This window comes from Myxocyprinus asiaticus, chromosome 6 (genome assembly GCF_019703515.2).
Source record: "Myxocyprinus asiaticus isolate MX2 ecotype Aquarium Trade chromosome 6, UBuf_Myxa_2, whole genome shotgun sequence".
In the NCBI taxonomy this organism is placed as follows: Eukaryota; Metazoa; Chordata; class Actinopteri; order Cypriniformes; family Catostomidae; genus Myxocyprinus; species Myxocyprinus asiaticus.
The window spans coordinates 37,730,433-37,757,805 of NC_059349.1; the positions used below are offsets into that span (position 1 = coordinate 37,730,433).

Consider the following 27,373-nt stretch of genomic DNA (forward strand, 5'->3'; position numbering starts at 1 on the left):
CTTCGGATATGGGCAAAAGGTGAAGTAAATACCTACTGAAGGACAACACTGCCATCTTAAGTTTGTCTTGTCAAAGTAGATTAAAATGTGATAGAAAAATGTAATGCTGCAGTTGAAAACTTACGATACCTATCGATAAATTATACTTTTAAAAATGTATAATGCCTACCAAAATTCGTTTATCTAGTATCCAACGCTTCCATAGAGAGCGGAGATGCTACTAAAACAAAAACAAAAACAGACCCCACTGCAGCAGATGGCGATGTAGAGAAAGTTGTCACTACATTTACCAAAGATGAAGATGTAACAGGATACACATGATATATAAATCATATTGGTAGTGTTATGTCTTGACTTTAGAGTTTTTAGGTTGGTCATTTTTACATAAAGATCCTTTAATTTGCGCAAGGAAATCCGGCGCGGGCTAAATAAATCTCACCATCGTGCACGTTTGCAGTAAAAAGCCCATTCTACTAAAATGGCGAAAGGAATGTATTTAGAACATTATCTAGACAGTAAGTTATTTTAACCACACTCTTTTAAACTTGTTGCTGGATTCATTTAATCGCTGTCAGGTTGTATATATGATCAATTCCTCTGGAAGTCGACTTGAAAGTTGAGGAGTTATTTATAAACTACCATTGATAAGTTAATGTTCACGATGGGGTTGGCTACTTATTAGTACCATATGTGTAAAAGTTCCGATAAAATTCTGAAATGTAAATGAATGAGTGCCTGTATCATGTTTTTATATCTTAAAATGCCTTTGCCAGTTGGCTTCCTGCAGCAGATTCATGTGGTGTTGTTGTTGTCCAGCCTTCGAAGTAATGAGAGTTTGAAAGATGCTTTATTACCAAATATATCCAATAATACCCTCCAGGTATTGAGGGACTTCCCTTCGAGTTGCAGAGAAACTTTTCATTGATGGGCGATTTGGATAATAGGACTGAAGGTATGTGTGTTTGGCTAAGTATCACAAAAACATTGTGGCACTGTAGATGATAGAGTTATTACAATGTATTTGTAAATATGATTTGTAAACCGCTGTGCCATTAATGTATTATCTCCACATCTGCTACAAATAGCTGACATATTTTTTCAATCACCAACCATTACATTTTTGCTGTTATTCACAGAGAAAAAAGCAGAGATTGGTGAACTAGCTGCTGAGTATATTGAAAAGGTAAGGAGTCTGGAATCTGAAGAACGTGTCCAGCATTTAAAGAAGATTGAAAACGCCTACAACAAATGCAAAGAGTACAGCGATGACAAAGTTCAGCTTGCAATGCAGATATATGAAATGGTGAGTTGCAGAGTCCTCATGTTTTTGAGTTGCTTTTATAGTAATACATCAAGTAAAACATTCTGCTTGCATTTCCAGGTGGATAAACATATTCGGCAGTTGGATGCTGATCTAGCGCGCTTTGAGAATGATCTGAAAGAAAAACTGGATCCAGGTAGCCTGGACAGCTCTGATGAAAAGCAATCTCAAAGTAAGTGTTATTGATTAGAGCACACAAGTATGTGTGTGTGTGTGTGTGTGTGTGTGTATATATATATATATATATATATTTATATTTCACACGTGAATAAAATAATCACCCAATGAATCCTTTTTTGCTGTATTTGTGTTTCAAGCCACATATGATAAGAACCAACTAAATTGTTGTTTCAGAGGATAAGAATACCAAAGACAAGAAGGGATCCCATGGGAGGGACAAGAAAGAATCAGATCAAGACTCACCCAAACACAAAAAACAGAAACACAGGTATTGAGATTAAATGGTTACATTTAACAGATGTAATTATATATATATATATATATAATAATGTCTGATTATGCCATTTCTAGCAACAACAAAAAAAAAGCACAAACTAATTATTTACATTCATAATTTTAACATATCGCAATAACATGCTCTACCATACGATTAGCCATTATTAGAAAACATTAAAGCATTTCCACATGGCTTTGTCTTTTTCTTTGTATTTTCTCTCTTACACCCTCTTTGTAGTCCCAGCATAAGTGAAGCTCTCCTTTCCATGCACCCATCAGATGTCCTGGATATGCCGGTGGACCCTAACGAACCCACATACTGCTTGTGTAGTCAAGTTTCATATGGAGAAATGATTGGATGTGACAATGCAGATGTGAGTAGTAGATTTATCTGTCCACTGCACTGTACTGCCAGTCCATTAGGAATTACTTGACACTGCGATATATAATAGGGAAAGTCATGTTACATGTTATTGTTATGTTAAAGAATGAATGGGGTTATTCTCTTCTTACAGTGTCCAATAGAATGGTTTCACTTTGCTTGTGTCGGCCTAACGACTAAACCAAAGGGAAAGTGGTAAGACAACTCCCCTCACTGTTTCCTCCTTTTACATGTACTCCCCACACACAGACTTGCTTTTGTATAAAATACTGCATTTGTTAAGTATCATGTTCTCCATTAATAGGTACTGCCCACGATGCACCCAAGATATGAGAAAAAAATAAAGTCTACTCCCACAGTGCATCCTGAATGAAAGATACAGCCGCTTTCTGGAATTTCAGCCTATTATTCTGTGTTTGGTAAAATCAATAATCTTTGTGTATCAGTGCCTTTGCTATGCATATAGCAGATGACTGGGAATGTCACGACAAGGAAAAATGTTAAATGTTTTTTCTTTGGTTCCTGCAGAGAGCTCGGATCTCTCCATTTGAATTCAAAATAAAGTTTATTTATAATAAGGCACACTTTGATTCACTCTTTATGCCTCATTATTACACGTCTGACAAATTACGTCTGTTTATACGTTTAGCTAAATAATTAACGTCAGATTTACAGAACTTTATACCCGTTATCACGCCTCTCAACCCGGTGAGGAATGAAACGTGTTTTGGCAAAGTTGGGCTCCGAGGTAGGGAAATGTAGTTTTTAGAGCACTTCATCTCAGCTTCCTTAGTTGAAGTCTGGACTACGTTTCCCGTCATGCAACAGAGCCGCCAGAGCTCATGGAACCTATTCGCAGACCCAGAGAAGTAGTTTGAGTTTGCAGAAAACGTCCAAGGACAATTTACATTTCGCTTTATATATGAATACACCTGCGAGTTTTTAAATTAACAGCATACTAGACAAAAACGCCAATTTTAAAAATCAACGCTTAGTGAAGTCCAAAGATTGGGCTGGGTCGGCAGTTCCGCTTCCCCTCCGTATGCATAGCAGACAGATCCCGGGTCCAAGAGAAGCTACTCCAAAGAACCTACAGGCACGCCGACACGGTTTCCCAAACCATACTCTCCAGGGAGTTATCCTTGTTATACTTGCAGAAAAATCTATTTAGCAGGGTGAAAAGGCGGAGCTAAAATTTGAAGAGATCTGCGGAAGTTCTGGTGAGTTGAACATGCTAAACTAGTTTAATCCTAAAATCTGCAAGGCCAGCATCAGCTCAAAGTTAGATGTTTATTGAGCTTGTGTGTTTATAACACGTGGACAGCCTTGTTTTGATAATGCAGAGCTGTTTTGACATGAAACGCCTCTCCGATTATATGTTTGCTGGATGTTATTTCTTTCTTATTATTCTTTAAAAGAATAGGAAATAATCTCTGTTGAGCTGTTTTAAGAATACCAAACCCTATGGGTAATATTTAGTAGTTAGGTCACTGCTTACAACTGCTTAGATGCAACATTGCAAAGTGTTAATCTTAGTTTCCATTAAGAATGTATACATGAACTGTTAAGTATCTTTTTTCTTAAATTAGGCTATTACTTGTTTAAAATAGTTTGAAATACCTCATAAACAACTCTTTATGTCAAACTGTAATCAAATAAGTGTCTCAGTTCTACTTTGCTGTAAACTGAAGTGTAGAATTTCAAGTAGATGATGTTTAAGATTGCATATTCAAGATATCTTCACAATATATGCCATCTATAAACTGTGGGCCTTTATTTAAATTAAATAAATAGAGAATGTTAATGTTTCTCTACTTACTATATACTACATAGTCTGCATACTTACTACATTTTCCATTTTAATGAGTTATAGCCACAAGGCCTTTATTGTTTAATATGACGTGATATGTCCTGCTCAAAGTCACTTGGATGTTGTACTTGTGTTATGAATGACAAGCAGGAGTTGGGTGGTTAGGAAGCTCTCGCTGCTCATCTCTGGACAAACACATGCCTACATTGTCCAATAGCATAGAAAGAGGAGGGCAGCTTGACTAGTTCAGGAAGCCTTGCTCAGTATTTCCTTTTATAGAAACTGCAAATACAAAAGGCCCCTGGTCTGTCTTCCTGTAAACAGTTCCTCTACACAACTACACATCTGTAAAAGCAAGGCGTGCTCACATAGCCTTGTTTTGGTCCAGTTGGTGAGATTAAGTGCAAGTGTGTGACGTATAATGGTCGTGTTACCCCTTGGATCAGGAAATACTTCTGTTATCCTTCCTCCAATCAGAAACTGAGGGGATGTGAGTAATAGGAAGTGGATGCACTCAGCTGATGTTTTTTTATTATTATTAACTGTGTCTCGAGTGGTTGCTTGAAGATTTTAATCACTATCAAAACTAACATAGCTTAAATATTTTTGATTAGATATTTTTGAGAACTATGCAGATTTATCAGCGCAACATGTCTTCTTGGTTTAAAGCTTATCTCATGTATAGTCATTTGCACCTTATGTTTACTTTTGCCCTAAAAGCCCCTAACTGGGAAAAGTGAGTATACAGTATGCTGGTTAGTTAGGGCTTGGCATTGCTAAATGAGAATCACAGCGGCTTAAGGGAGCAGATGGGAATGTCCATAGGCCCTCTCCCCATGAGCTTTCTCTGGCATTTTTATTCTTGCTTCCACTTTTCATCACAGAAACTGAGAGGACAGCTTGCAGGCTTTGGCTGAGCTCCTACCTAATTATTATGCATGCAATGGATGGAAAAAGTAAGAGTATATATATATATATATATATATATATATATGTATGTGATGTCTTTGGGGAAAAGATAGTAGCCTGCTGTTTATATATTTTAATCTTGAATAGTTCACCCCAAAATGAAAATTCTGTTATTATATTAATTGCATAGATAAATATTTGCTGAGAAAGCCCCTCAAATAACAATAATTCAACGTATAATGATTAAATAATTATAAATAGTTATTTAAATATATATAAAAAATAATAATACAGATCATTAAAATGCATTTTATTATTTTTGGCACACAAAAAAAGCATTAAAAAAGACAACACAAAAAGTGGCTTTAGAATCCAATATATAATTTATTTCCATATTATTGAACATAAGCCTATTATTGGCTTAAAGTTCACTGCAATCCATCTTGCCACTGAATTTGTCAATCAGTCCAAGATTTATTATAAGGGCTTGTTTTAAGGACGTCAGTGTACACCTGCATCTGACGGATGATTTTGGAGCATCTCTTTTGCGTCGTGTCATAAACATACCGTTTTTAGGTTGCTGTGTTAAGTTAAACGAAGTTTGAAACACGTTTTGAGATCCCTGCCTTCTTTTTTGCACTCCATCAAGCTGTGTTTGAGTGTAAGAGTGTGTTCTCATCTTGTGTTGTCTGCTTTCGGTAAGTGTGGTTTGTTCTCTGTCTGTATAAGCTGCGCGTTGCCTATACAGCAAATTTTGCTTACTTCCCCCTTGAGAAAACCAGTGGTACTTCAAGCTTGAATTGCTCAGATGGAAGGAATATTCCTTATTATGGTCCAAGGACATGATTAATTGCATACATTTTTTTAATGTGTTCTTTTTTATAATTAATTGCTCTGAATTAACGCAATAAATCCACAGCCCTAAAATATATATATATTAGTGCTAACAGTCGGTTAAACATTTTCATCGCATAATTTTTGTAGTTAATTGCGATTAATCACAGATTTTAAAAATGCTGAAATTTCACAATATATATATATATACTTCTTGTCAAAATTCATGTATTCCCAATTTAGGACAGCAAACAAAACAGTATGTAGCAATATAATGCTTTATTAACATTTTCCAAACAAAGTCTACCACAAAATAAAGATAGCAATGCACTAGTATAGCACCAACTCAAATAACATTAAATGTTTCTCAAAGTCTAAGTGGGCTGCCCCCGACCAAAGATTTTCCTATTCGACTAGTAGGCATTAGTTTAAGCTATTAGTCGACTAGTTGTCGCACGTTTATGATATTAATTTAATTACTTAAATATATATATGTTGAGGGGCATCAGAATATGGTTTGAGTTCGAGGGCTGAGAAAGAATGTTATAAGTAACATTGCTAACACTATTCTACAATACAGAGAAATACTAAACCATAATAATGAGCCTTTAAAATATACATTTTACAAGCGCACGCACGAAGCAAGCCGCAGTGACACCGGCAAAAGCGGTACTGATTCTAAATGTGTCGGAAAAACCAGCAAGGAGACTTTCTGAACATTTTGTTAATTTATAGAGAGAAATGCACATTAGGGTTTTGCCAACAGATGATGATCTCGGAGATTGACTATGATCAGAGTGATCGCCAATAGCTGATGCCTTTGACGATGTCAAGATGATATTTGGCTTATTTTCCCATTAATGTATACAATTATTATTATTATTATTAGGCTATTGTTATTATCAAATTAATATTACAAATAATTTGCCTGTAGGCACACAGACACGTGCTTGAAGAAACACATTTTATATTATTAAGAACAGATGATAGAAAAGCCGTCTATACGCATGCATGACACGCTGTTTGTACGGAGGCGTGCAGACTCGTGGAACGCACATGTAAAAGGTTCTCACTCTTTGTTTCTGTCTTCTGAAATATATATATATATATATATTTTTTTTTTTTTTTTTTTTTTTTTTTTTTTTTTTGCAAGAACAGTATCATCTATGAGTGCTGCAAATGACCTGAGACATCTCAGCTCAGGAGGTGCTTTGAGTTCAGTTCGCTTTATTTCCACAGAGCAGTTCACTGTGAACGCAACTCTGCAGCCTATATATCTGTAATTAAAACATAAAATAATACAAAAACACATTCACCTCGAACCATGTTTTATATTTCAGTGAATATTATCATCATTATAATTATTATTTTTACATTTATAATTGTTTTTATGTCTTCATTTGTGACTTGCCTGACGGTAAATGGAAGGTTACTTATATATATTATTTTTTTGAACACTTCATTATTTTAATTGCTTTTTCATTTCGATTGGAGTGCAATTTGAATTTAGAAATGTATTTGATTTAAGTTTTTCGTTTTTTAAATAAATTAAATTTTCAGTGCAAAATCACTAAAGCAAGAATATTCACCGATCCCTCAGCCAGGGGGTTGCCGATGTAATTGGATATTGCGATATATATATATATATATACACGCACACACACACACACTACCGGTCAAAAGTTTTGAAACACTTACTCATTCTTTATTATAATTTATTTTTCACATTTTAGAATAATAGTAAAGTCATCAAAACTATGGAATAACATAAAAGGAACTATGGGAATTATGTTGTGACTAAACAATAAATCAAAACTGTGTTAAATTTTAGCATCTTCAAAGTAGTCACCCTTTGCCTAGAATTTGCAGACATGTACTCTTGACATTTTCTCAACCAACTTCTTGAGGTATCACCCTGGGATGCTTTTTAAACAGTACTGAAGGAGTTCCCATCTATGTTGGGCACTTATTGGCTGCTTTTCTTTATTATTTGGTCCAGGTCATCAATTTCAAAAACTTTTTTTTATTTTTATTAAATTGTAATTTTATAATGAAATAAATTAATATGGTGGCACAATTATATTTTTGTCTACAAAACTAATTTCAAACATTTAAGCATACACCTTCAGATCAAAAGATTTTTAAGATCATGAGAAACATTTTAGTCAAGTGTTTCAAAACTTTTGACTAGTAGAGAATGCACGGATGAAGTAGGTTCTTTGCAAGAGAGATGTTGTCCTTTACAGCTGTTGTAAAGCCATCTTTCAAAAAGTTGAACAACACACATTTTAATTGCACTTAATTTTTTTCCAGTTTCATTAGAATTTTAAGTTAAAATAAATAAAAAATAAAGTTCAAAGTTTGAAATCAAGGTGTCTTGCTTTATTGTGTAGGCTTAACCCTAACCCTGCTTAACGAAAATTACCCCATAGTACCACCTAGCATCCAATCAACAGTAATATCAGTGTTCGTTGGTTTCCTGTTGAGTTTTTTTTTTTTTTCTGCGACCAACCAACTAATCAAAACTTGGTCGACCAAGACTCTTCTCATCGACTAACGTTTGGTCGACTATTAGGGGGCAGCCCTAGAGTTTGACTAATTGAAAGAACTATTCCCCACATATGCTGCATGTTCATTGCAGTGGGCATTAAATCCCTTAATCTCTCATCCTCCACAATATTAATCTGCCAGTAGACTGTGGCTATCCGCTTTGTTACAGCATTTGTGAAGCTGCATTCAGGATTCGCGTCAGAGCATCAACACCTGCATCGCTCTCCGCTTTGAACTCAATATGAGAAATGCTTGCAAACAAACACATTAACAAAGGCTGAAAAATACTTGATTTCTATCACAAGTCCCATCTGGGCTTGTTTTGTACATCGAATAGTGCCAAGAGCTCCTTTCTCCATCATTTTATCACTGACAGGGAAGCGCTGTCAGAGATTCTTTTATTTACCAAGATAACAACCTCCGCGGCTCTATTATAGGAGAGAGTGTAATGGTCAAGTAGCGTGTTATGACAGTACAGCCCATAGAATGTCTATGGGACCGCTGCATTATGCTGTTTAATGCTTAGCTTGTAGGCTTCCCTTGATAGAAGGGCTCTGGCGCTGTTTGTTTGTGGCATGTGCGTCAGTATAATGACTAAGGGGGGATACATTACAAAAGTTCCGCCCTTCATACCAGTGTTTATGCTGTATTAACAGTCAATGTATTAAGCGCGATTAAGAAAAAGTAACGCATGAAACTTTTTTAATTAATCGCATGCGTTAACGCGTTAATTCTGACAGCTCTAATATATATATATATATATATATTACAGTTGTGGTCAAAAGTTTGAATACCCTGGCAGAAATTGTGAAATTTTAGCATTGATTTTGAAAATATGACTGATCATGCAAAAAAAATGTCTTTTATTTAAGGATAGTGATCATACGAAGCCATTTATTATCACATAGTTGTTTGGCTCCTTTTTAAATCATAATGATAACAGAAATCACCCAAATGGCCCTGATCAAAAGTTTACATACCCTTGAATGTTTGGCCTTGTTACAGACACACAAGGTGACACACACAGGTTTAAATGGCAATTAAAGGTTAATTTCCCATGCCTGTGGCTTTTTAAATTGCAATTAGTGCCTGTGTATAAATAGTGAATGAGTTTGTTAGCTCTCACGTGGATGCACTGAGCAGGCTAGATACTGAGCCATGGGGAGCAGAAAAGAACTGTCAAAAGACCTGCATAACAAGGTAATGGAACTTTATAAAGATGGAAAAGGATATAAAAAGATATCCAAAGCCTTGAAAATGCCAGTCAGTACTGTTTAATCACTTATTAAGAAGTGGAAAATTCGGGGATCTCTTGATATCAAGCCAAAGTCAGGTAGACCAAGAAAGATTTCAGCCACAACTGCCAGAAGAATTGTTCAGGATACAAAGATAAACCCACAGGTAACCTCAGGAGAACTACAGGCTGCTCTGGAAAAAGACGGTGTGGTTGTTTCAAGGAGCACAATATGACGATACTTGAACAAAAATGAGCTGCATGGTCGAGTTGCTAGAAAGAAGCCTTTACTGCGCCAATGCCACAAAAAAGCCCGGTTACAATATGCCCGACAACACCTTGACACACCTCACATCTTCTGGCACACTGTAATTTGGAGTGACAAGACCATAATAGAGCTTTATGGTCACAACCATAAGCGCTATGTTTGGAGAGGGGTCAACAACGCCTATAGTGAAAAGAATACCATCCCCACTGTGAAGCATGGTGGTGGCTCACTGATGTTTTGGGGGTGTGTGAGCTCTAAAGGCATGGGGAATCTTGTGAAAATTGATGGCGAGATGAATGCAGCATGTTATCAGAAAATAGTGGCAGAAAATTTGCATTCTTCAGCAAGAAAGCTGTGCATGGGACGCTCTTGGACTTTCCAACATGACAGTGACCCTAACCACAAGGCCAAGTTGACCCTCCAGTGGTTACAGCAGAAAAAGGTGAAGGTTCTGGAGTGGCCATCACAGTCTCCTGACCTTAATATCATCGAGCCACTCTGGGGAGATCTCAAACGTGCAGTTCATGCAAGACGACCAAAGACTTTGCATGACCTGGAGGCATTTTGCCAAGACGAATGGGCAGCTATACCACCTGCAAGAATTTGGGGCCTCATAGACAACTATTACAAAAGACTGCACGCTGTCATTGATGCTAAAGGGGGCAATACACAGTATTAAGAACTAAGGGTATGCAGCCTCATTTTTTTATTTGTTGCCATGTTTTGTTTTATGATTGTGCCATTCTGTTATAACCTACAGTTGAATATGAATCCCATAAGAAATAAAAGAAATGTGTTTTGCATGCTCACTCATGTTTTCTTTAAAAATGGTACATATATTACCAATTCTCCAAGGGTATGCAAACTTTTGAGCACAACTGTATATATATATATATATATACACACACACACACACACACACATGCTGGCAGCCAGAAGTTTGGAATAATGTACAGATTTTGCTGTTTCAGAAGGAAATTGGTACTTTAGTTCACCAAAGTGGCATTCAGATGATCACAAATTATAGTCAGGACATTACTGATATAAAAAACAGCACCATCACTATTTGAAAAAAAGTCCTTTTTTGATCAAATCTAGACAGACCCCATTTCCAGCAGTCATCACTCCAACACCTTATCCTTGAGTAATCATTCTAAATTGCTAATTTGGTACTAGAAAATCACTTGATGTTATATCAAACACAGCTGAAAGCTATTTGGTTCATTAAATGATGCTTAACATTGTCGTTGTGTTTGTTTTTGAGTTGCCACAGTATGCAATTGACTGGCATGTCTTATGGTCAATATTAGGTAAAAAATGGCAAAAAAAGAAACTGCTTTCTCTAGAAACTCGTCAGTCAAGGAATGAAGGCTATACAACACTTGTATGAAGATTTCATACAAAGGTGTACATTACAGTCTTCAAAGACAAAGGACAACTGGCTCTAACAAGGACAGAAAGAGATGTGGAAGGCCCAGATACAACTAAACAAGTGGATAAGTACATCAGTGTCTCTAGTTTGAGAAATAGACACCTCACATGTCCAACAATTGTTTACAGACAGATTGTTTCACTTTTAATTGACTATATCACAATTCCAGTTTACATACACTAAGTTAACTGTGCTTTTAAGCAGCTTGGAAAATTCCAGAAAATTATATCAAGCCTTAAGACAATTAGACAAATAAACGTGTGGATGTATTTTAAGGCCTACCTTCAAACTCAGTGCCTCTTTACTTTACATCATGGGAAAATCAAAGGAAATCAGCCAAGACCTCAGAAAAAAAATTGTGGACCTCCACAAGTCTGGTTCATCCTTGGGAGCAATTTCCAAATGCCTGAAGGTACCACATTCATCTGTACAAACAATAGTACGCAAGTATATACACCATAGGACCACATAGCAATCATACCACTCAGGAAGGAGACGCATTCTGTCTCCTAGAGATGAATGTAGTTTGGTGTGAAAAGTGCAAATCAGTCCCAGAACAACAGCAAAGGACCTTGAGAAGATGCTGGAAGAAACAGGTAGACAAGTATCTATATCCACAGTAAAACAAGTCCTATATCGACATAACCTGAAAGGCTGCTCAGCAAGGAAGAAGCCACTGCTCCAAAACTGCCATAAAAAAGTCAGACTACAGTTTGCAATTGCACATGGGGGCAAAGATCTTACTTTCTGGAGAAATGTCCTCTGGCCTGATAAAACAAAAAATTAACTGTTGGCCCATAATGACCATCGTTATGTTTGGAGGAAAAAGGGTGAGGCTTGCAAGCCGAAGAACACCATCCCAACCATGAAGCATTCTGAGATGCTATTCTTCTCACCACAATTATACAGAGTGGTTATTTGAGTTACCATAGACTTTGTCAGTTCAAACCATTCTGGCCATTCTCTGTTGACCTCTCCCATCAACAAGGCATTTCCATCCACAGAACGGCTGCTTACTGGATGTTTTTTTGCTTTTGGCATCATTCTGAGTAAATTCTAGAGACTTGTGCTTGAAAATCCCAGGAGATCAGCAGTTACATTAATACTCAAACCAGCCCATTTGATACAAACAATCACGCCATGGTCCAAATCACTGAGATCACATTTTTCCCCATTCTGATGGTTGATGTGAACATTAACTGAAGCTCCTTACCCGTATCTGCATGATTTTATGCACTGCTGCCACACGATTGGCTGATCAGATAATTGCATGAATAAGTAGGTGTGCAGGTATATATAATAAAGTGGTCGGTGAGTGTATATATGCCTATGTTTTTTTTTGTGCAACAGGAGCAGACCTCTATGAAATGCTGTTTTTGACACTTTTCATGATTGTGGCAGCTGTAATTGTAATCTTGATTATTTATTCTGTTAATTGTGCAGCCCTTTGTCAAAGTCTGTTTGCATGCATGTTATGCTTACTTGCAGTTTGCTTCTAACCATTTGCTCAGAGTTACTGTGAGGTTATCCGTGGCTTGTCAGAAAGGGTTTTCGAATCAATTGCCTGAGGCTTTAAGAGTTGTGATAGGCCAGGCCAACAGTTTTTGATGGAGAAACCTGAAACATTGTGCCGTAAGTGGAAAAATCCTCATGAAATGGAATATGCATAAGTGTGTTTGAGCCTATAAAGCGCTGTGTGCAGGGGAGCCACACCCATCTCAAAATAACTGTCATTATGGGAAAAGCAAGTTAAGACTTGATGAAAATTGGAGAAAATCTTCATAGAGATTTCCAAGAATCTTGAATTTTGTGTAGCGTTAGGCCTGATAAAAAACAGATCCTTATTTTCTTCTAGATTTTCATGCTTTCATAGTTTTGAGACTGTGCTCTCTAACCAAGACCCTAAAACAGCTCCTATAATCCAGATTTGTATGCTTTTCATTTCTAGTAGTGTAGTGGTATCTGTAATTGTGGGGGTAGCTGTGCACAGTTCTTCAAAGCGAGAGGCAGTGGTGTGTAAAGGTATGTCCAGCCTAGTGTCTCTGCTGTATTGCCTTGCATCAAGCCTGAGGGTTGGTACATCGCCATAGCAATGTGCAGCACAAAGGCATGACTGCACTCGCAGCATTTCATCTGTTGTGGAATGAAGCATGCCTGCATCAACATGCCTCCCTCACAGTTCACTTTAGTGGAAGCACAGGGAGATATAGACAGTGGACACCATAGGGAAGACACTCCATGTCCCGGGAGTGTACCAGAACTGGACCAGGGACGTCAGCTGGATCTCTACATCAGGGTTCCTCAGGGTGAGACCGTGCTTTGATTGCAACCTTTTCCTTGTTTTCTCTTTTTGGAGTTTGTGTTGTCTTGGGGTAAGATGTCCCAGTTTTCTCAAGCTTAAGTGTATTGCGTAGTAGCAGGATTTTAAACTAAACAGGCTCCAGTAGTGGTTAATTTGTTTTCTTTTCCTTGCAACATATAGATGTATTTATGGTATCATTGATATCTTTTATGTTTGAAAAGATGACTCAGTAAACAATTTGGAACTCACAGGTTTTTCTTTGTTGGGATTCAGTCTTTGTATTATTAATATTGCATATTTTTCAGACAGGACTAACAGCAAAAACTGTCTTTTATTGACTGCACTGGCTTTATTTTGGCCATGTTTGTTCTCTATAAGGAAACAGGAACTGGCTTAACATGACTGGCGTTCTAAGATCATGCAAGTCTTTTGCAATAGTTTTACTTTTATTGATCGTTTCTCAATTTTGCAGTGTTGTCATTATATCCAAAATGGCCTTAGTTGTTGATCTTCTTATACATTTTTTTTTTATTATTATTTATTTATTTTTATTTTTTTACCAAAACATTTAATTTTGAAAATGTGTTTTGTTTTTTGTTTGTTTGTTAATTTAAGTTTTCATGGTAAAAGCATTTTACCAGAATGTATCTATCTTTCCATTATAACAGCTAAATAAAATACCAGATGAAAAGCAACATTCAAACAAACTGAAATTTTGCATCACTGTTAGTAATTTTCATTCAAACATATTTTGCAAATGAAATGTTCTATTGCTCAGTTAGACCATTGCATCTCAAATGTTAATTCAGTTCCAAGAGTGTAAGCCTGGGATTCATGAAGCAATTGCTCGTTTTAACATCAAAATGTGTTGTGTGCAAACTGATTCAACTGAAAGATTCATCATGCAAGACTCTTCTTTCTTCTCTCTCTACAGTTTAAATCACACCAGTTTTTAGGTTCTTTGTTGTATGAATAGTGCTGGGGTACAGTAGAGCTGTGCTGTCAAACAGGAAGACATTGTGGTCACATCGAGGTTATGCTGCATATGACTTATTTGCTGAATTGACCTCACGGAGGTGAGACAGGATTTTACCTTATTTGGACATGTTGATGACGGGTGGAGAGAATGCAGTCAGCCACATGACAGCACTGATTTCTAACATGACTTGACAGACTGTCGCCGAGTACAACTTTGTACGAATTGAGGCCACATGTTTAGTATTTAACTACTAAACTGAAATGTATATATTCAGATTAGAAATCGCCACATGAGTACCATAACCTCCTCTAGCTGCATGTCTCACTGCCAGACATCCTGTTTTGCAGATTTGCACACTGACCTGACCTCAGCACTTTGAGATGAATCGATGATCTCCTTGCACTGTTATTGTCTGAGGACAGTTATACTAACTTAATCCCTCTTGAGGCAAGCCAGTTATGGTGGCCAGATTGGTCATGCCCCTGGCAGCTATTTTCTATATAGTCAAAAAGACTATGTGAATGAGGAAAAACAAAAATCTTCAAATCTGTTTGTCAAGATGAGATTTTAATAGTCTGTTTCAATTTGGTATACAGTTGTGTCATAAATTATTCTTCTTTAGCTCAAATCACGCAAAGAGACTTTTTCTCAGGCTGGTCCAGTTAATGCATGTTCTAGAATAAATAATCTGTACTTCCATTTAAGCATGTGATGTTATTCAGTAATACGGTACATCACAGTACTTAACATTGTTATTGTTATCGTGGGTACTTCAAAATACCGTAAATAATTCTAGATAACCTTTTAGCCAAATTGTTTCGATTTTGTCTGATCGCACAGTACATTTTTTTTACATCAACGAATCAAGATTCACAACACTGCGTGTATGCGGCATAAATGACACATGCACACTCTGATGTAAACAAAACCAACGTGGACAAGAAGCATGGTTGAAGGAGGAATGCAATCAAACCCTTTATCTGCCATTTAAAAGAGTTAAGTCGGAAGTGTGGGAGTATTTTGGGTTCCATAAAAATACAGTGGGATTGTTGGTCGAAAATGGTTTGCCTATGTGTAAAACAAGTGGCAGCAAAACACAGGAACACCTCCAACATGTTCGCTCATCTGCAGGACAATCATCCCGTGCAGTTCAGCTAGATAAAGGTAAGTGGTGCCAGCAAGAGTAGTTTACTAAAACTATGCTAGCTGCGCAGTAAAGTTTGTGTCTTTGTAATCACCTTATATTAATTGCTGTAATTCATAATTGCAATGTGGCACAATGATGATTTTAATATTAAATTCAAGTTGGAATGCAACGCAATTGTATGTAGCCATACAGTGTGAGTGAACTTGCAGTTATTAAATTTGTAGCCAGCGCCTAGCTATATATTAGCAACTGGCTTTCTATCCAGAAAAAAACATGCATTCATTTTTTAAAAGTTCAGGGTTCTTTTCAAATTTCTTTGATATCTGTTAATTTCAAAAGGCCAGTTTGTTATTAAGAGAACAACAATACAATTTGTTTATGTTTAAACCTATATTTGGAATGTAATTCAAAAATTAAATAATACCGTATACAGTGATAAAAGATTAAGCAATTATCGTGATATGAAAATTTTATACGGTCGCATGCCTACTTCCATTCCTCTGGATCTTCTATTCTGAAATTTTGAAGATCCGAAAACAAATTTATCAGTGCATCATGTCTTGTTGGTTTAAAGCTTATTTGTGTGATGTCCTTGTATTCTAATCAATGAAACCATAGCAGGATAAACATCTGTAGCGGTGAATGGGAGTAGAGGTCAATCGATATTGGATTTTGCCAATAGCAATAACCAAGGCATTGGAAAAAGCAGAAAATGATTAGTCAGGCGATTCGTTTTTATAATCTATTTATTGATTGTGTTTTCTATGAGTCTTGCTTTACTATGACAGGCACATAGAGGTACAAGAGTCCAAATTTAATTAAATCCTAGATGTAGTTTATTGTGCAGCTGAAATCCCAGTAATACCAGAAAATCAATTTAGAAAATCTGATTATTGTTTATTTACAATATATTACCTCCAGAGGCTGGCCTCATACTCTGGAACCTTCCAATGCCACCCACGGAAAGAAAAACTATAGGCATTAATTTCTGCCAATAACAGATTGCTCCAATAGTGTAGCTATCGGCACCGACAATTGGCAAAACCAATAATTGGTCGACTTCTCAATGGAGACCACAGCAAATATTATTTTTGCATTCCCATTTGCTCCAACAGCAAAAGAAAAACTATTTTGTTTCCACAACTTTCCAAAAGAGGACAAAGAGAGGGAGCAGTGGATTACAGCAGTCAGAATAAAGAAATATGCCAAATTTACTGACTCCCTTAGCAGCTTGTTGAGTGTTATGATTTGTCCTTTTTGAATCATCTGTCTCCTTCCCTTATACTGTCTCTGGCTAAGTTCACTTTTAGTTCTCTGTGTTATTGTGTGACAGTGAATGCCCAAAAGTATCAGTGGCTTTCACACAGGGGAAGACATTGTTGCTGCATCTCTGGGAGAACATAGGCAGCTATGTCTCTCTCTGTCCATGCTAACTTGTTGATTGCCTGTTTCTAGCACACAGTAGCAGCTGTTGGTTAGTGGTTAGTTTGCATGGAACTATTTTTGCAGACTCTTGGTGTGGCTATCATAGTGGTTGGAAAGCTTTTATAAAAGGTACGTCTGTACAATAAAATTCAGAAATCATTCCACTGAGATTTCACTGAAATAGCTTCATTGTTTTATTATTGCTAATTTTGTTTCACGCTTTGTAAGCAGCCAGCAACAGTTATAGATGAAACTGGTATGGTCTGAAAAAGAAGTCTCTTGCCAAGGTGGATCCTTGGCACTGGGGTTAAAGGTGCACTCAGTAATTGTTTTATGTTGCCCTGGTCAATATAGCAGTTGTGTTGGACTGACACTGACACCTAGCAGCGTGGATTCTGCATCACAGTCAGCCATGCTTTATTCAGTGAGCGAAGGTGTCCAATACCATGTAGCTTAATAGTCATTAGTGCATAAACTCCTACTCAGCAATAATGTCTGTTTCTCTACCGCCCCCTGCAGGTTGATCTCTGAAACCCTATAACCCTTCTGCGTGTGTTTCCCTGTCATGTCCGACAACGGAGAGCTGGAGGACAAACCCCCTGCACCACCGGTCAGAATGAGCAGCACTTTTAACACTGGCAACAAGGACAACACGTCAACAGGCCCCAGCTCTAAACCCCTACCCTCCCTCCCAGAGGAAAAGAAGGACAAACACCGTAACAGGATCATATCCATGCTTGCAGGAGACAAAGGTAAGACTAGTGGACTGAGAAGGGATAGTTTGAATGTCATCATTTACTCACCTTCATGTTGTTCTTAAAACAAATTCTTTCCTCCATTGAACACAAAAGGTGATACCTGGCAGAATGTTAACCTGAGTCACTATTCACTTCCATGGTATTTAAAAAAGTTGCTATTAAATTGTATGGTGACTGGAGCTAACATTCAACCTAACATCTTTTGTGTTCCATGGAACACAGGCGTTACATGCGTTCATGGTTAAACTTTATATTTGCAATTCTGTCTGGGGCTAATGATGCTGAAATTACACATTTCACCTTTAATGTTTATTCCACTGTCTCGTTTTCTTCCATTTTAAGTGCCTTACTGTTACTATAGTTTTTACTTAAAAAAAAATTAAAAAAAAGAAAGAAAGATGGACAAGTCTATTGTCTGTGATAATCGACAGCATACCATGAATGCAAACGATAGTGCGTAACTTGTATTGAAACTGGGTATCAGTCCGACGAGACTGATCCAAACCCAATACTATGCGTTAGTCATGGTCGTTACTGTCAAGCTTCAAATATGACATTAAAGAACCATAAAAACACCATTAAAGTAGGACATATGACCCCTGCATTATATTTAAAGGCTCTTGAACCATACAATACCTTTGTGAATTGCAAAAGGCTGCAGTTAATGAATAAATACATATTCTGCATGCACTGTGCACAGGGTTTGAAATACAGGGTTTATATTCATCTCGTGTTCAGTGCTTTATAAGCACTAAATATGCCTCTCATAACTTACATGTGCATCTGTGCTGGGGGAATGAAGTGTGCTTATGTTCAGTTGTGGAGCCATCCATGGTCTTACCTGTGGTAATTGCCTTATTATTACAAATGCCGCTGTTAAACAATAGTAGAACAAAGGTAACCTTTCATAGGCAAGTTCAATATAGAATGAATGGGTTAAAACTTCCATGAATTATGGAAAAATTATTGATATTTTCCTCTTGTTCTATCCTACTTCTTTTCTAACTGGCCATGTTTGCTTTCAGATATTATTAGAGATGACTTAAATCATTAGGACTTTGTCCTGCTAAACTAATATCATTCTCGTTCAAATAAAATGTCCAGACGAATGAATGCAGTACAGTCTCTAGTTACCTGTAGCACTTTTTGTGAGAGTTTGGGATGGGAAGAGGTGTGAAGCAGATGGACAGCTTGAGCCCACTTCTCTTTGTGGTCTTCATGAACCAGGTGATCAAACAATGCCGGTGGAGAACGTGGAGACTGAAAGTTGGTAACTGGAGGATGAGACCTGGACATGGACCACGGCATGACCATCAATGCGAAGAAGACCAAGGTTATGCAGTTCACCAAAGGAGAGCCAGCAACCCTCAACATCATTTGGGAGAACGAACCAATCGAACAAGTCGACCAGTTTGAATACCTTGGAACCATCTTTAAGTCAGACGGCATGTTGGATGCTCAACAACAGGATCCACAAAGCCAGCCAGATCTACTATAGCATCAACAACACCTTAGCAGGCAAATGAGAAATCTGCCAGAAGACCAAGATGCACGTCTACAATGCCGTCTACTTGCCCACACTCATATATGGAGCGGAAAGCTTGACTATGCAGAAGAGGCTAGAGAGCCGAGATGAGATATCTTCGAAATGTGGTGGAAAAGACTAGGAGAGATTGTGTCTGCGACACAGTCATCAGAGCCAGAAGCCAGACGCCTAATGGCACATATGGGAAAAGCTAAAGAAGAAGAAGGAAATGCTGAGTGGCTAGTGACCTTGGAACACTACTAGCCACTGTGGCCAGTGAGCCAAAAAATTAATTTCAAACCCTGACTGCGCACTTCAAAATGAAGGAGCGCTGCTCTGTCCTGTCATATACCCAGAGCACGCATGGGATTCATGCACATTTCTTTACACAATAAACAGGACCCCCAGTCAGTTCCAAACAGTGAGGTGTGGATATTCTAAACTTATCAAGAAAAATAGAACACTGGTATCAGTATCGGCCAATACCGCAATCGGGAATGAAAAAGTGGTATTCCTATCTGTAATTACTTTTTGTTCTAACTTTTCGTCTTTTCTTTCTCAAACCTGAAATAAGCCTGTGTAGCCTTGGAAGCAGAGGTGTGCTCATCTCAGACTTTTTTTTTTTTTTTTTTAACATTGTGAGATTGTCCATAGAAATCTGTCATTTTGCCAATAACCAGAATCATCTAACAACAACTATTCTTTCTGTTAAAGGAAGAAAGAAAGACAAGGATAAAGATCGTCCAGAGATTTCTAGCCCTTCAGACTTTGAGCACACCATACACGTTGGCTTTGATTCTGTCACAGGGGAGTTCACTGTGAGTGACACCTACTTTCTTCCTTTCCTCTGGTGTAATTTTCTCATGCTGCTCCTGATCTGCGTCTTAATCCATCAAATACTGCAGAGGATCTTCAATTCAGATTCTGAACTGATTTGATTTGCCTATATGAGTTTAATTAGTCAAATTATTAGATGGGTCCTAACTCTTTCTTCCTCTCACACTTTGTTCTCTCTCCCATTCCCTGTTTTTCCATCTCTACCTGTTTTCCCTCTCTCTTTACTCGCTCAGGGCATGCCAGAGCAGTGGGCTCGTCTGCTGCAGACCTCCAATATCACAAAATCAGAGCAGAAGAAAAACCCTCAGGCTGTGCTGGATGTGCTAAAATTCTACGACTCCACAGGCAACGGCATACAGAAATACCTCAGCTTTACAGGTATATGAATACATTAACACACCCCTTCTCAATCTGTATTTGTATTCAACCCATAATGTCCTTCTATGCTTTTCTTCTTTATTTCAGATAAAGATGCACCACCAGCAAAAAAAGGCTCAGAGCAATCACCAGTAAAAGACCCTGATGATGATGATGACGATGAAGCCCCTCCCCCCATTGTCGCACCACGTCCACAGCATACCGTGTCTGTGAGTGGACAACAGAGTCAGAAACTTTGTTTATTAAGGGATAATATTTGCACTCTGGAATTGATTTTCAGGGGCATTTTTACAATACTGTTTATAAACCCACAGCATTTTTATGTAAAGTCCTTCAATTTAATCAGTTAATTCAAATAAACTCACTTTTTGAGTAATAATGGTTACCTTTAAAATCAAATCAATTTCAAGAGTAGCTGTAAATAAATCAAAAGTTACAATAACACAATGCATAATACATTTAGAAAAATTGGCCTGTCTCTGTGTTAGATTATACAGCTCTCTATTGTCTACCATCATGATATAATCAAAGTTTCAATTTTTTAGTTTTCTCATCAAAGTCCTTTCAAGAAAAACAACCCATTCAACAACACTCGCCTCTTCAAGGAATATTCTGGGTTCAATACAAGTTAAGCTCAATTGACAGCATTTATGGCATAAAAGTGATTACCACAAAAATTATTTTGACTTTTAAAATAAGCAAAAATCTGGGTTCCAGTGAGGTACCTACAATGGAATCAGTGGGAGCCAATCCGTAAATGTTAATATACTCACTGTTTCAAAAGTATAGCCACAAGACGTAAACAATATGCATGTTAACATGATTTTAGTGTTATAAAATCGCTAATTTTTTATGTGTAAAGTTATTGCCAATTTTACAACTTCGCTGCCATGACGATGTAATGTCAACTAACCCTAAAATGACTGTAAAAATTACAATTTAAACAACTGAATTTTGAGTTTTAAAAGAGGAATTAATGTAAGTGATTTTATCAAATTATAAGCTTCACATTTCTGCCTTTAAACCCTCCAAAAATTTTCCCCATTCACTTCTATTGTAAGTGCCTCACTGTAACCTCGATTTTTGCTTTTTTTTAAGAAAAGGATGGACGAGTCGCAATTACTTTGTGGTTATCAACATTATGCCGCAAATGCTGTCATATGAGCTTAACTTGTATTGAACGCGGTATATTCCTTTAAGACTAATGCGATAGAGAAAGGTCACTATGTGTCTGCCGAGGCATTAAACCCATTGCAAATCAAAATAACAAATCATGAATTACATCAAATATTAGATGACCCTGGTTGACAGGAACATCTCTTAGCCCAATTGTCTCATCAGCACATAGTGATATGATTTCAATTCATATCATTGATCCAAATATTCATGATTACTTATAAAATTAACATTTTATATTCCTTTCATATATTATGGATCGGAGTAAAAACCATTGTTTCTCGGTTGTCTGGATAGGTATACACACGCTCTGTCATCGATCCCATTCCAGCACCTGCAGCCATCGCAGACACAGAAGCCTCCAAAGCCGCTGATAAACAGAAGAAGGGCAAGGGCAAGATGACCGACGAGGAGATAATGGAAAAACTTAGTATGTCTCTCTGACTCTCCCTGTTCAGCTTTGAGTGTTGCATTATTAGTACAGGAATACTAAACACATCTCAGTATATTAGACATGTATCAGCACAAAAGTGTCAAACAATGCATGAAGGTTGTTTTTGATTGATCTCAGGAACTATTGTCAGTATTGGAGACCCAAAGAAAAAGTACACACGATATGAAAAAATCGGACAAGGGTAAATATATTTAATGATCTATTCTCATTTTGCAAGTTTTACATTTATACTATCAGTCTTTATCTCAGGAATAGTTTATTACTGATTTATTAGTCAATAACTGCATTGGTTGTAGCTTGAATCAATTTGCTTGAATTGAATGTTATGTCTCAACAGTGCATCTGGCACGGTGTACACAGCCATTGATGTTGCTACTGGCCAAGAGGTAGGTTTTTTTCTGTATTGTTTATTGACTATTGAATTGTTAATTGAATTTTTACTTTTCTCCTTCTCGCTTTTCTCTTTTTTTCTTCTGATATAGTTGAAATAGGCCAAATAATCTGGATTATGTGAACTAACAGTGATGTGTTTCTTTAGGTCGCCATCAAGCAGATTAACCTCCAGAAGCAGCCCAAGAAGGAGCTGATCATTAATGAGATCTTGGTGATGAAGGAGCTAAAGAACCCAAACATCGTCAACTTTGTAGACAGGTAGTTACATTGCTCAAGGGATGATTTAAAAATGTAAAGTCTCCCAGTTAAACCTTATATGCATGGGAATTTTGCCAAACAGTCTTACATATTCGGATCTTTAGAGACCCGGCACTTATATCTATCACAAATGGATCTACAATGTGCCCAGATAGTGTCAAATTTACAAAAGATTTTCAAGACAAGAAAATAATATAATAAAATTATTTTTTGTATATTTTGATGTTTTATTTTTCATTTATTAAAAAGAAAATGCAACAAATCAGGACAAATCTAGAACAGGATTCATTACTTTCACACTGAAATTTCATAAGACGCAACTGGCTGTCAAATACATATTGAGCTACACATAAGTAACACATCAAGCACTTATTATCTAAATACATGCACAACTTACATAATTTCAATAGTACATTTAAATGAAAATAGTTATATCAAACTGTTCATGTGTTGTACTTGCTATAGTTTACTTCCACATTGTTTCTTCATCAAATAGCAATGCCAGATGTAAACCAGGCCACCTTAAGTAAGAAATAACATGTCTAATATGTATGTGAACAAGCAAATAGAATTCTGATAATTCACAATTGTTGATAATTCATTGTTGCACAGAAAGTCAACGGGATATAGTATTTATTCGTATGAATATAGTACTAATTTCTCTTGTAATAAACAAAGAAATAGATATCATTTGATAGTAAACTTGTATAGATATGAAATAATATGAAATATATTTCATGGAAGTGCCAAAACATAAATTAAAAAAATGACACTCTTACATACCTAGGGTCTCTAATGACCTTACACACTTTTGGTACTTAAACGATTAAAAAAAAATAATAATAATTGTTATTGATAATAGAGAGATTGAGGAATACTAAAGAGGTGTGGGCACAACTCCAAAAAATGGATGGGGTACAGGGTGTGGAATGAGGTCCCGTGTCACTAGAGCATTTAAGGATTAAATGAAATCAAACTTATGCACAGTGTTCCTTAAATGAATGTTCTGGGTTCAAAATAAGTAAAGCTCAATCAACATTATATGTGGCATAATGTTGATTACTGCAAAAAATAGTTTTGACCTTCGCTTCTTGTTTACTAAAAAAGAAGCAAAAATTGTGGTTCCATGAGGCACTTACAATGGAAGTGAATGTGGCCAGTCCATAAACGTTAAAATACCAACTGTTCCAAAAGTATAGCCACAAGAAGTATAGTACTGTGCAAAAATTTTAGGCACTTGTGAAAAATGTTGCATAGTGAGGATGTCTTCAAAACTAATGCCATAAATAGTTTTCATTTATCTATTAACATCATACAAAGTCCAGTAAACATAAAAAGATAAATCAATATTTGGTGTGGCCACCTTTGCCTTTAAAACAGCCCCAATTCTCCTAGCTACACCTGGACACAGTTTTTCTTGGTTGTTGGCAGATAGGATGTTCCAAGCTTCTTGGAGAATTTACCACAGTTCTTCTATCTATTTAGGCTGTCAAAATTGCTTCTGTATCATCGTGTAATCCCAGACTGACACGATGTTCAGTGGGGGGGCTTTGTGGGGGCAATGCCATCTCTTGTAGAGCACCCTGTTCTTCTATTCTAATCTTTTCTATTTGCAAAAGTAATGTTTGAGAGTCTAAAATGTATTTTTCCTATTGACACACTAAAGCTGAAGATATAAATAACCATCTTAAGACAAATGCTTTTGTGAAACATCTTAAGTGCCTTAAACTGTTGCACAGTACTGTAAATATTATACGTTAAACATAATTTTAGTGAGATAAAATCACTTACTAATCTTATCTGTGTAAAGATATATCCATTATTACAACTTCATTGTCATGATAATATATTCTAATAAACCCTTTAATCTAGTAACTGCTGTAAAACAGGTAAATCCCTGATTTTAGCACACTTAAACCATGTTAACATGTATAACGTTTACGTCTTGTGGCTATACTAGTGTGTATTTTAACGTTTATAGACTGGCCCTATTCACTTCCATTGTAAGTTCCTGGCTATAAATTTGATTTTTTCTTTTTTATAAACAAGGGATGAGTCAAAATATTTTTTTGTGGTGATCAACATTATGCCACAAATGCTGTCTATTGAGCTTTACTTGTATTGAACATGGAGCATTCCTTTATAGTATTTCAAATCCATTTCAATCGCAGTATCATCTGCCTTTGGTTTTCTTTTGCATTCGTGTAGCTTCTTGGTAGGAGATGAGCTCTTTGTGGTGATGGAGTACCTTGCTGGAGGCTCTCTTACCGATGTGGTAACAGAAACCTGTATGGATGAGGCACAGATTGCTGCTGTCTGCAGAGAGGTATTGTATTTTGGGCATAATTATGAGATCAGACACGTATGTTTTTCCCATCATTGTCTGAGTATTGTAGTCTGGTTCTTCCACAGTGTTTACAAGCCCTGGAGTTCCTGCATGCAAACCAGGTCATTCATCGAGACATTAAAAGTGACAACGTGCTATTAGGAATGGATGGATCTGTCAAACTAAGTGAGTTCATGGTCCTACTGTGAAGTGCTCTATTCCTAAGTTAGCAATGTAGAAAGGGTGGAAAAATTGTTAACACATTCTTGGGATACACAACTAACATTATGCATATTTTTGTCTCCTTTCTTCTTCTTAGCTGATTTTGGGTTCTGTGCTCAGATCACACCTGAGCAAAGTAAGAGGAGCACCATGGTGGGAACACCCTATTGGATGGCTCCTGAGGTGGTCACACGTAAGGCCTACGGACCCAAAGTGGACATATGGTCCCTGGGTATCATGGCCATTGAGATGGTAGAGGGTGAACCCCCTTACCTCAATGAGAATCCACTTAGGGTAAGCCTTTGTTGTCTTATAAATGACTATGAGAGGTCTTTTATTTGTAAACACATTTCTTGATTTTTTTCTAAGTAATATGAAACAAAAGTAGGAGTGTAAAGGTATTTTTGAGCAATGACCAAAAAATGACTACACAGCTTGAGCTTTGGAAAGCTTTTTGTAAATATGATGACTCAAGTGATCTGTATAACTTCTGCAAAACATTCTGTATTAATTCTATTACAGTGTTATATTGTGGTTGTTGTTAATGTCCATCATCTCCATCTCCAGGCGCTGTACCTCATTGCCACTAATGGCACCCCAGAGCTGCAGAACCCTGAGAAGCTGTCACCCATTTTTAGAGACTTCCTCAACCGCTGCCTTGAAATGGACGTGGAGAAGAGAGGTGGAGGAAAAGAACTTTTGCAAGTAAGAAGCAAATTTGAAAGCCCCAACAAATATCTAAATTGGTTTTGTCTGTTTACAACTCAACTTGTATAGTCAATCAGATTTAGATGATGGTGATGTTTGAGATACCTGGTGTTGATGACTAGGTAATCTTATGAAGAATGTACTCATTTCCATCTATCCAATGTCTGTTTTGCAGCATCCTTTCCTCAAGTTGGCAAAGCCCCTTTCCAGCCTCACTCCTCTCATACTTGCGGCCAAGGAGGCAATGAAGAGTAATCGCTAGCATCAGAACCGTTTATCACTATGTGCCAATGTCCAAATTCCTCCTTACGACCAGTTCCTGTGAAGACTTCTATCACTCCATCAGAGTCCCCCTTCTAGCCCAGTGAAGGACCTTTGCTATTCAGCCCTGAGGACCTTAGTCATCTCCACCTGGGCTACAGAGTTGCACAATCACCATGCCATGCCTCCTCATGCCAAACTCTCTTTTAATGTGCCTGAAGGGGCCAAAATACCAGAGGAGCCAAAACTGTAATCTTTCTTGTTTTCTGCTGATATCTCTTATTGTATTTGTTACATGTAAACGGTTCTGTCACCGTTTCATTGGTCTGTGTGTGCGTACCTGAAAATGTCATGTATTTCATTAGTTATGAGAATCTGTGCATTCTTACCTAACAAAGTACTTTGTCTTTTTTTTTTAATCTTCCAGAAACTTTTTTTAATACTTGAATAGTTATATTTCCCTCGTCTCATAATGACCTGTCACTTGTGTCTACTACCTATTTGCCTTCGCTTGTCTTAAAAAAATATTTTGCTATATGATATTTAATTAACACTTTCTACTTTTTTTGTTGCCTTGGTTAGCACAAAAAATAAAGATCCAAAGTTTAATAAAGTGTTTTTGTATATTATGTACCTTGATTAGCATGCCAAAATGAAAAAAAAAAAAGGAAAAACAGGAATCAGGACATTTTTGACTAGCCGTTTTCTATTTATGTGTATGTATAAAGTATTTTATATTTTAACTAACAGTCTGACAGAATACCAGAATTTATTGTTGTCATAGAAATAAAACATTTGCTATATTCTTTGCATGTTAAATCTAACTTGTTTTTTAAGTAAAAACTACATTTCAATGAGAAACATTTTCACATTTTCATACATTCCATTAGATTAAATGCACTTTTTATCTGCTTTCTGCTTATTTCCTATGAGACATTTTTGTAATTGATGAAAACATTTTAAAACATATCCTTTGTAAATTATTCAAATAGAATTTTGAATCTGCAAAGACTGTTGAAACTGTAACA

The 27,373-nt window shown here is 36.8% G+C and overlaps 2 protein-coding genes across 2 annotated transcripts; both read left to right on the forward strand.

The window, feature by feature from the left end:
* The first annotated feature begins 374 nt into the window (after window positions 1-374).
* Window positions 375-2,739, forward strand: LOC127442231 (inhibitor of growth protein 5-like). Its single transcript, XM_051700107.1, has 8 exons — window positions 375-515; window positions 881-952; window positions 1,137-1,303; window positions 1,382-1,493; window positions 1,676-1,769; window positions 2,016-2,151; window positions 2,293-2,354; window positions 2,464-2,739. Exons 1-8 carry the CDS (start codon window positions 479-481, stop codon window positions 2,501-2,503), a joined length of 720 nt encoding a protein of 239 aa, XP_051556067.1. The 5' UTR covers window positions 375-478; the 3' UTR covers window positions 2,504-2,739.
* A 232-nt stretch (window positions 2,740-2,971) lies between these two features.
* LOC127442224 (serine/threonine-protein kinase PAK 2-like) lies at window positions 2,972-27,256 on the forward strand. The gene is made up of 14 exons (XM_051700095.1): window positions 2,972-3,379; window positions 17,569-17,801; window positions 20,047-20,150; window positions 20,403-20,547; window positions 20,635-20,756; window positions 22,021-22,153; window positions 22,295-22,358; window positions 22,515-22,563; window positions 22,716-22,828; window positions 25,037-25,154; window positions 25,241-25,340; window positions 25,474-25,670; window positions 25,944-26,081; window positions 26,260-27,256. Exons 2-14 carry the CDS (start codon window positions 17,615-17,617, stop codon window positions 26,344-26,346), a joined length of 1,557 nt encoding a protein of 518 aa, XP_051556055.1. The 5' UTR covers window positions 2,972-3,379; window positions 17,569-17,614; the 3' UTR covers window positions 26,347-27,256.
* The last annotated feature ends 117 nt before the right edge of the window (window positions 27,257-27,373 follow it).

Bases quoted from the DNA above. Each gene is read 5' to 3' on its own strand.
- LOC127442231 (XM_051700107.1), top strand. From the start codon at position 479: ATGGCGAAAGGAATGTATTTAGAACATTATCTAGACA. The intron at 1,770-2,015 runs GTATTGAGATTA...CCCTCTTTGTAG, and splicing joins CACAAAAAACAGAAACACAG to TCCCAGCATAAGTGAAGCTC. The intron at 2,355-2,463 runs GTAAGACAACTC...CTCCATTAATAG, and splicing joins ACTAAACCAAAGGGAAAGTG to GTACTGCCCACGATGCACCC.
- LOC127442224 (XM_051700095.1), top strand. From the start codon at position 17,615: ATGTCCGACAACGGAGAGCTGGAGGACAAACCCCCTGCACCACCGGTC. The intron at 22,564-22,715 runs GTAGGTTTTTTT...GTGTTTCTTTAG, and splicing joins ATGTTGCTACTGGCCAAGAG to GTCGCCATCAAGCAGATTAA. The intron at 26,082-26,259 runs GTAAGAAGCAAA...TCTGTTTTGCAG, and splicing joins GAGGAAAAGAACTTTTGCAA to CATCCTTTCCTCAAGTTGGC.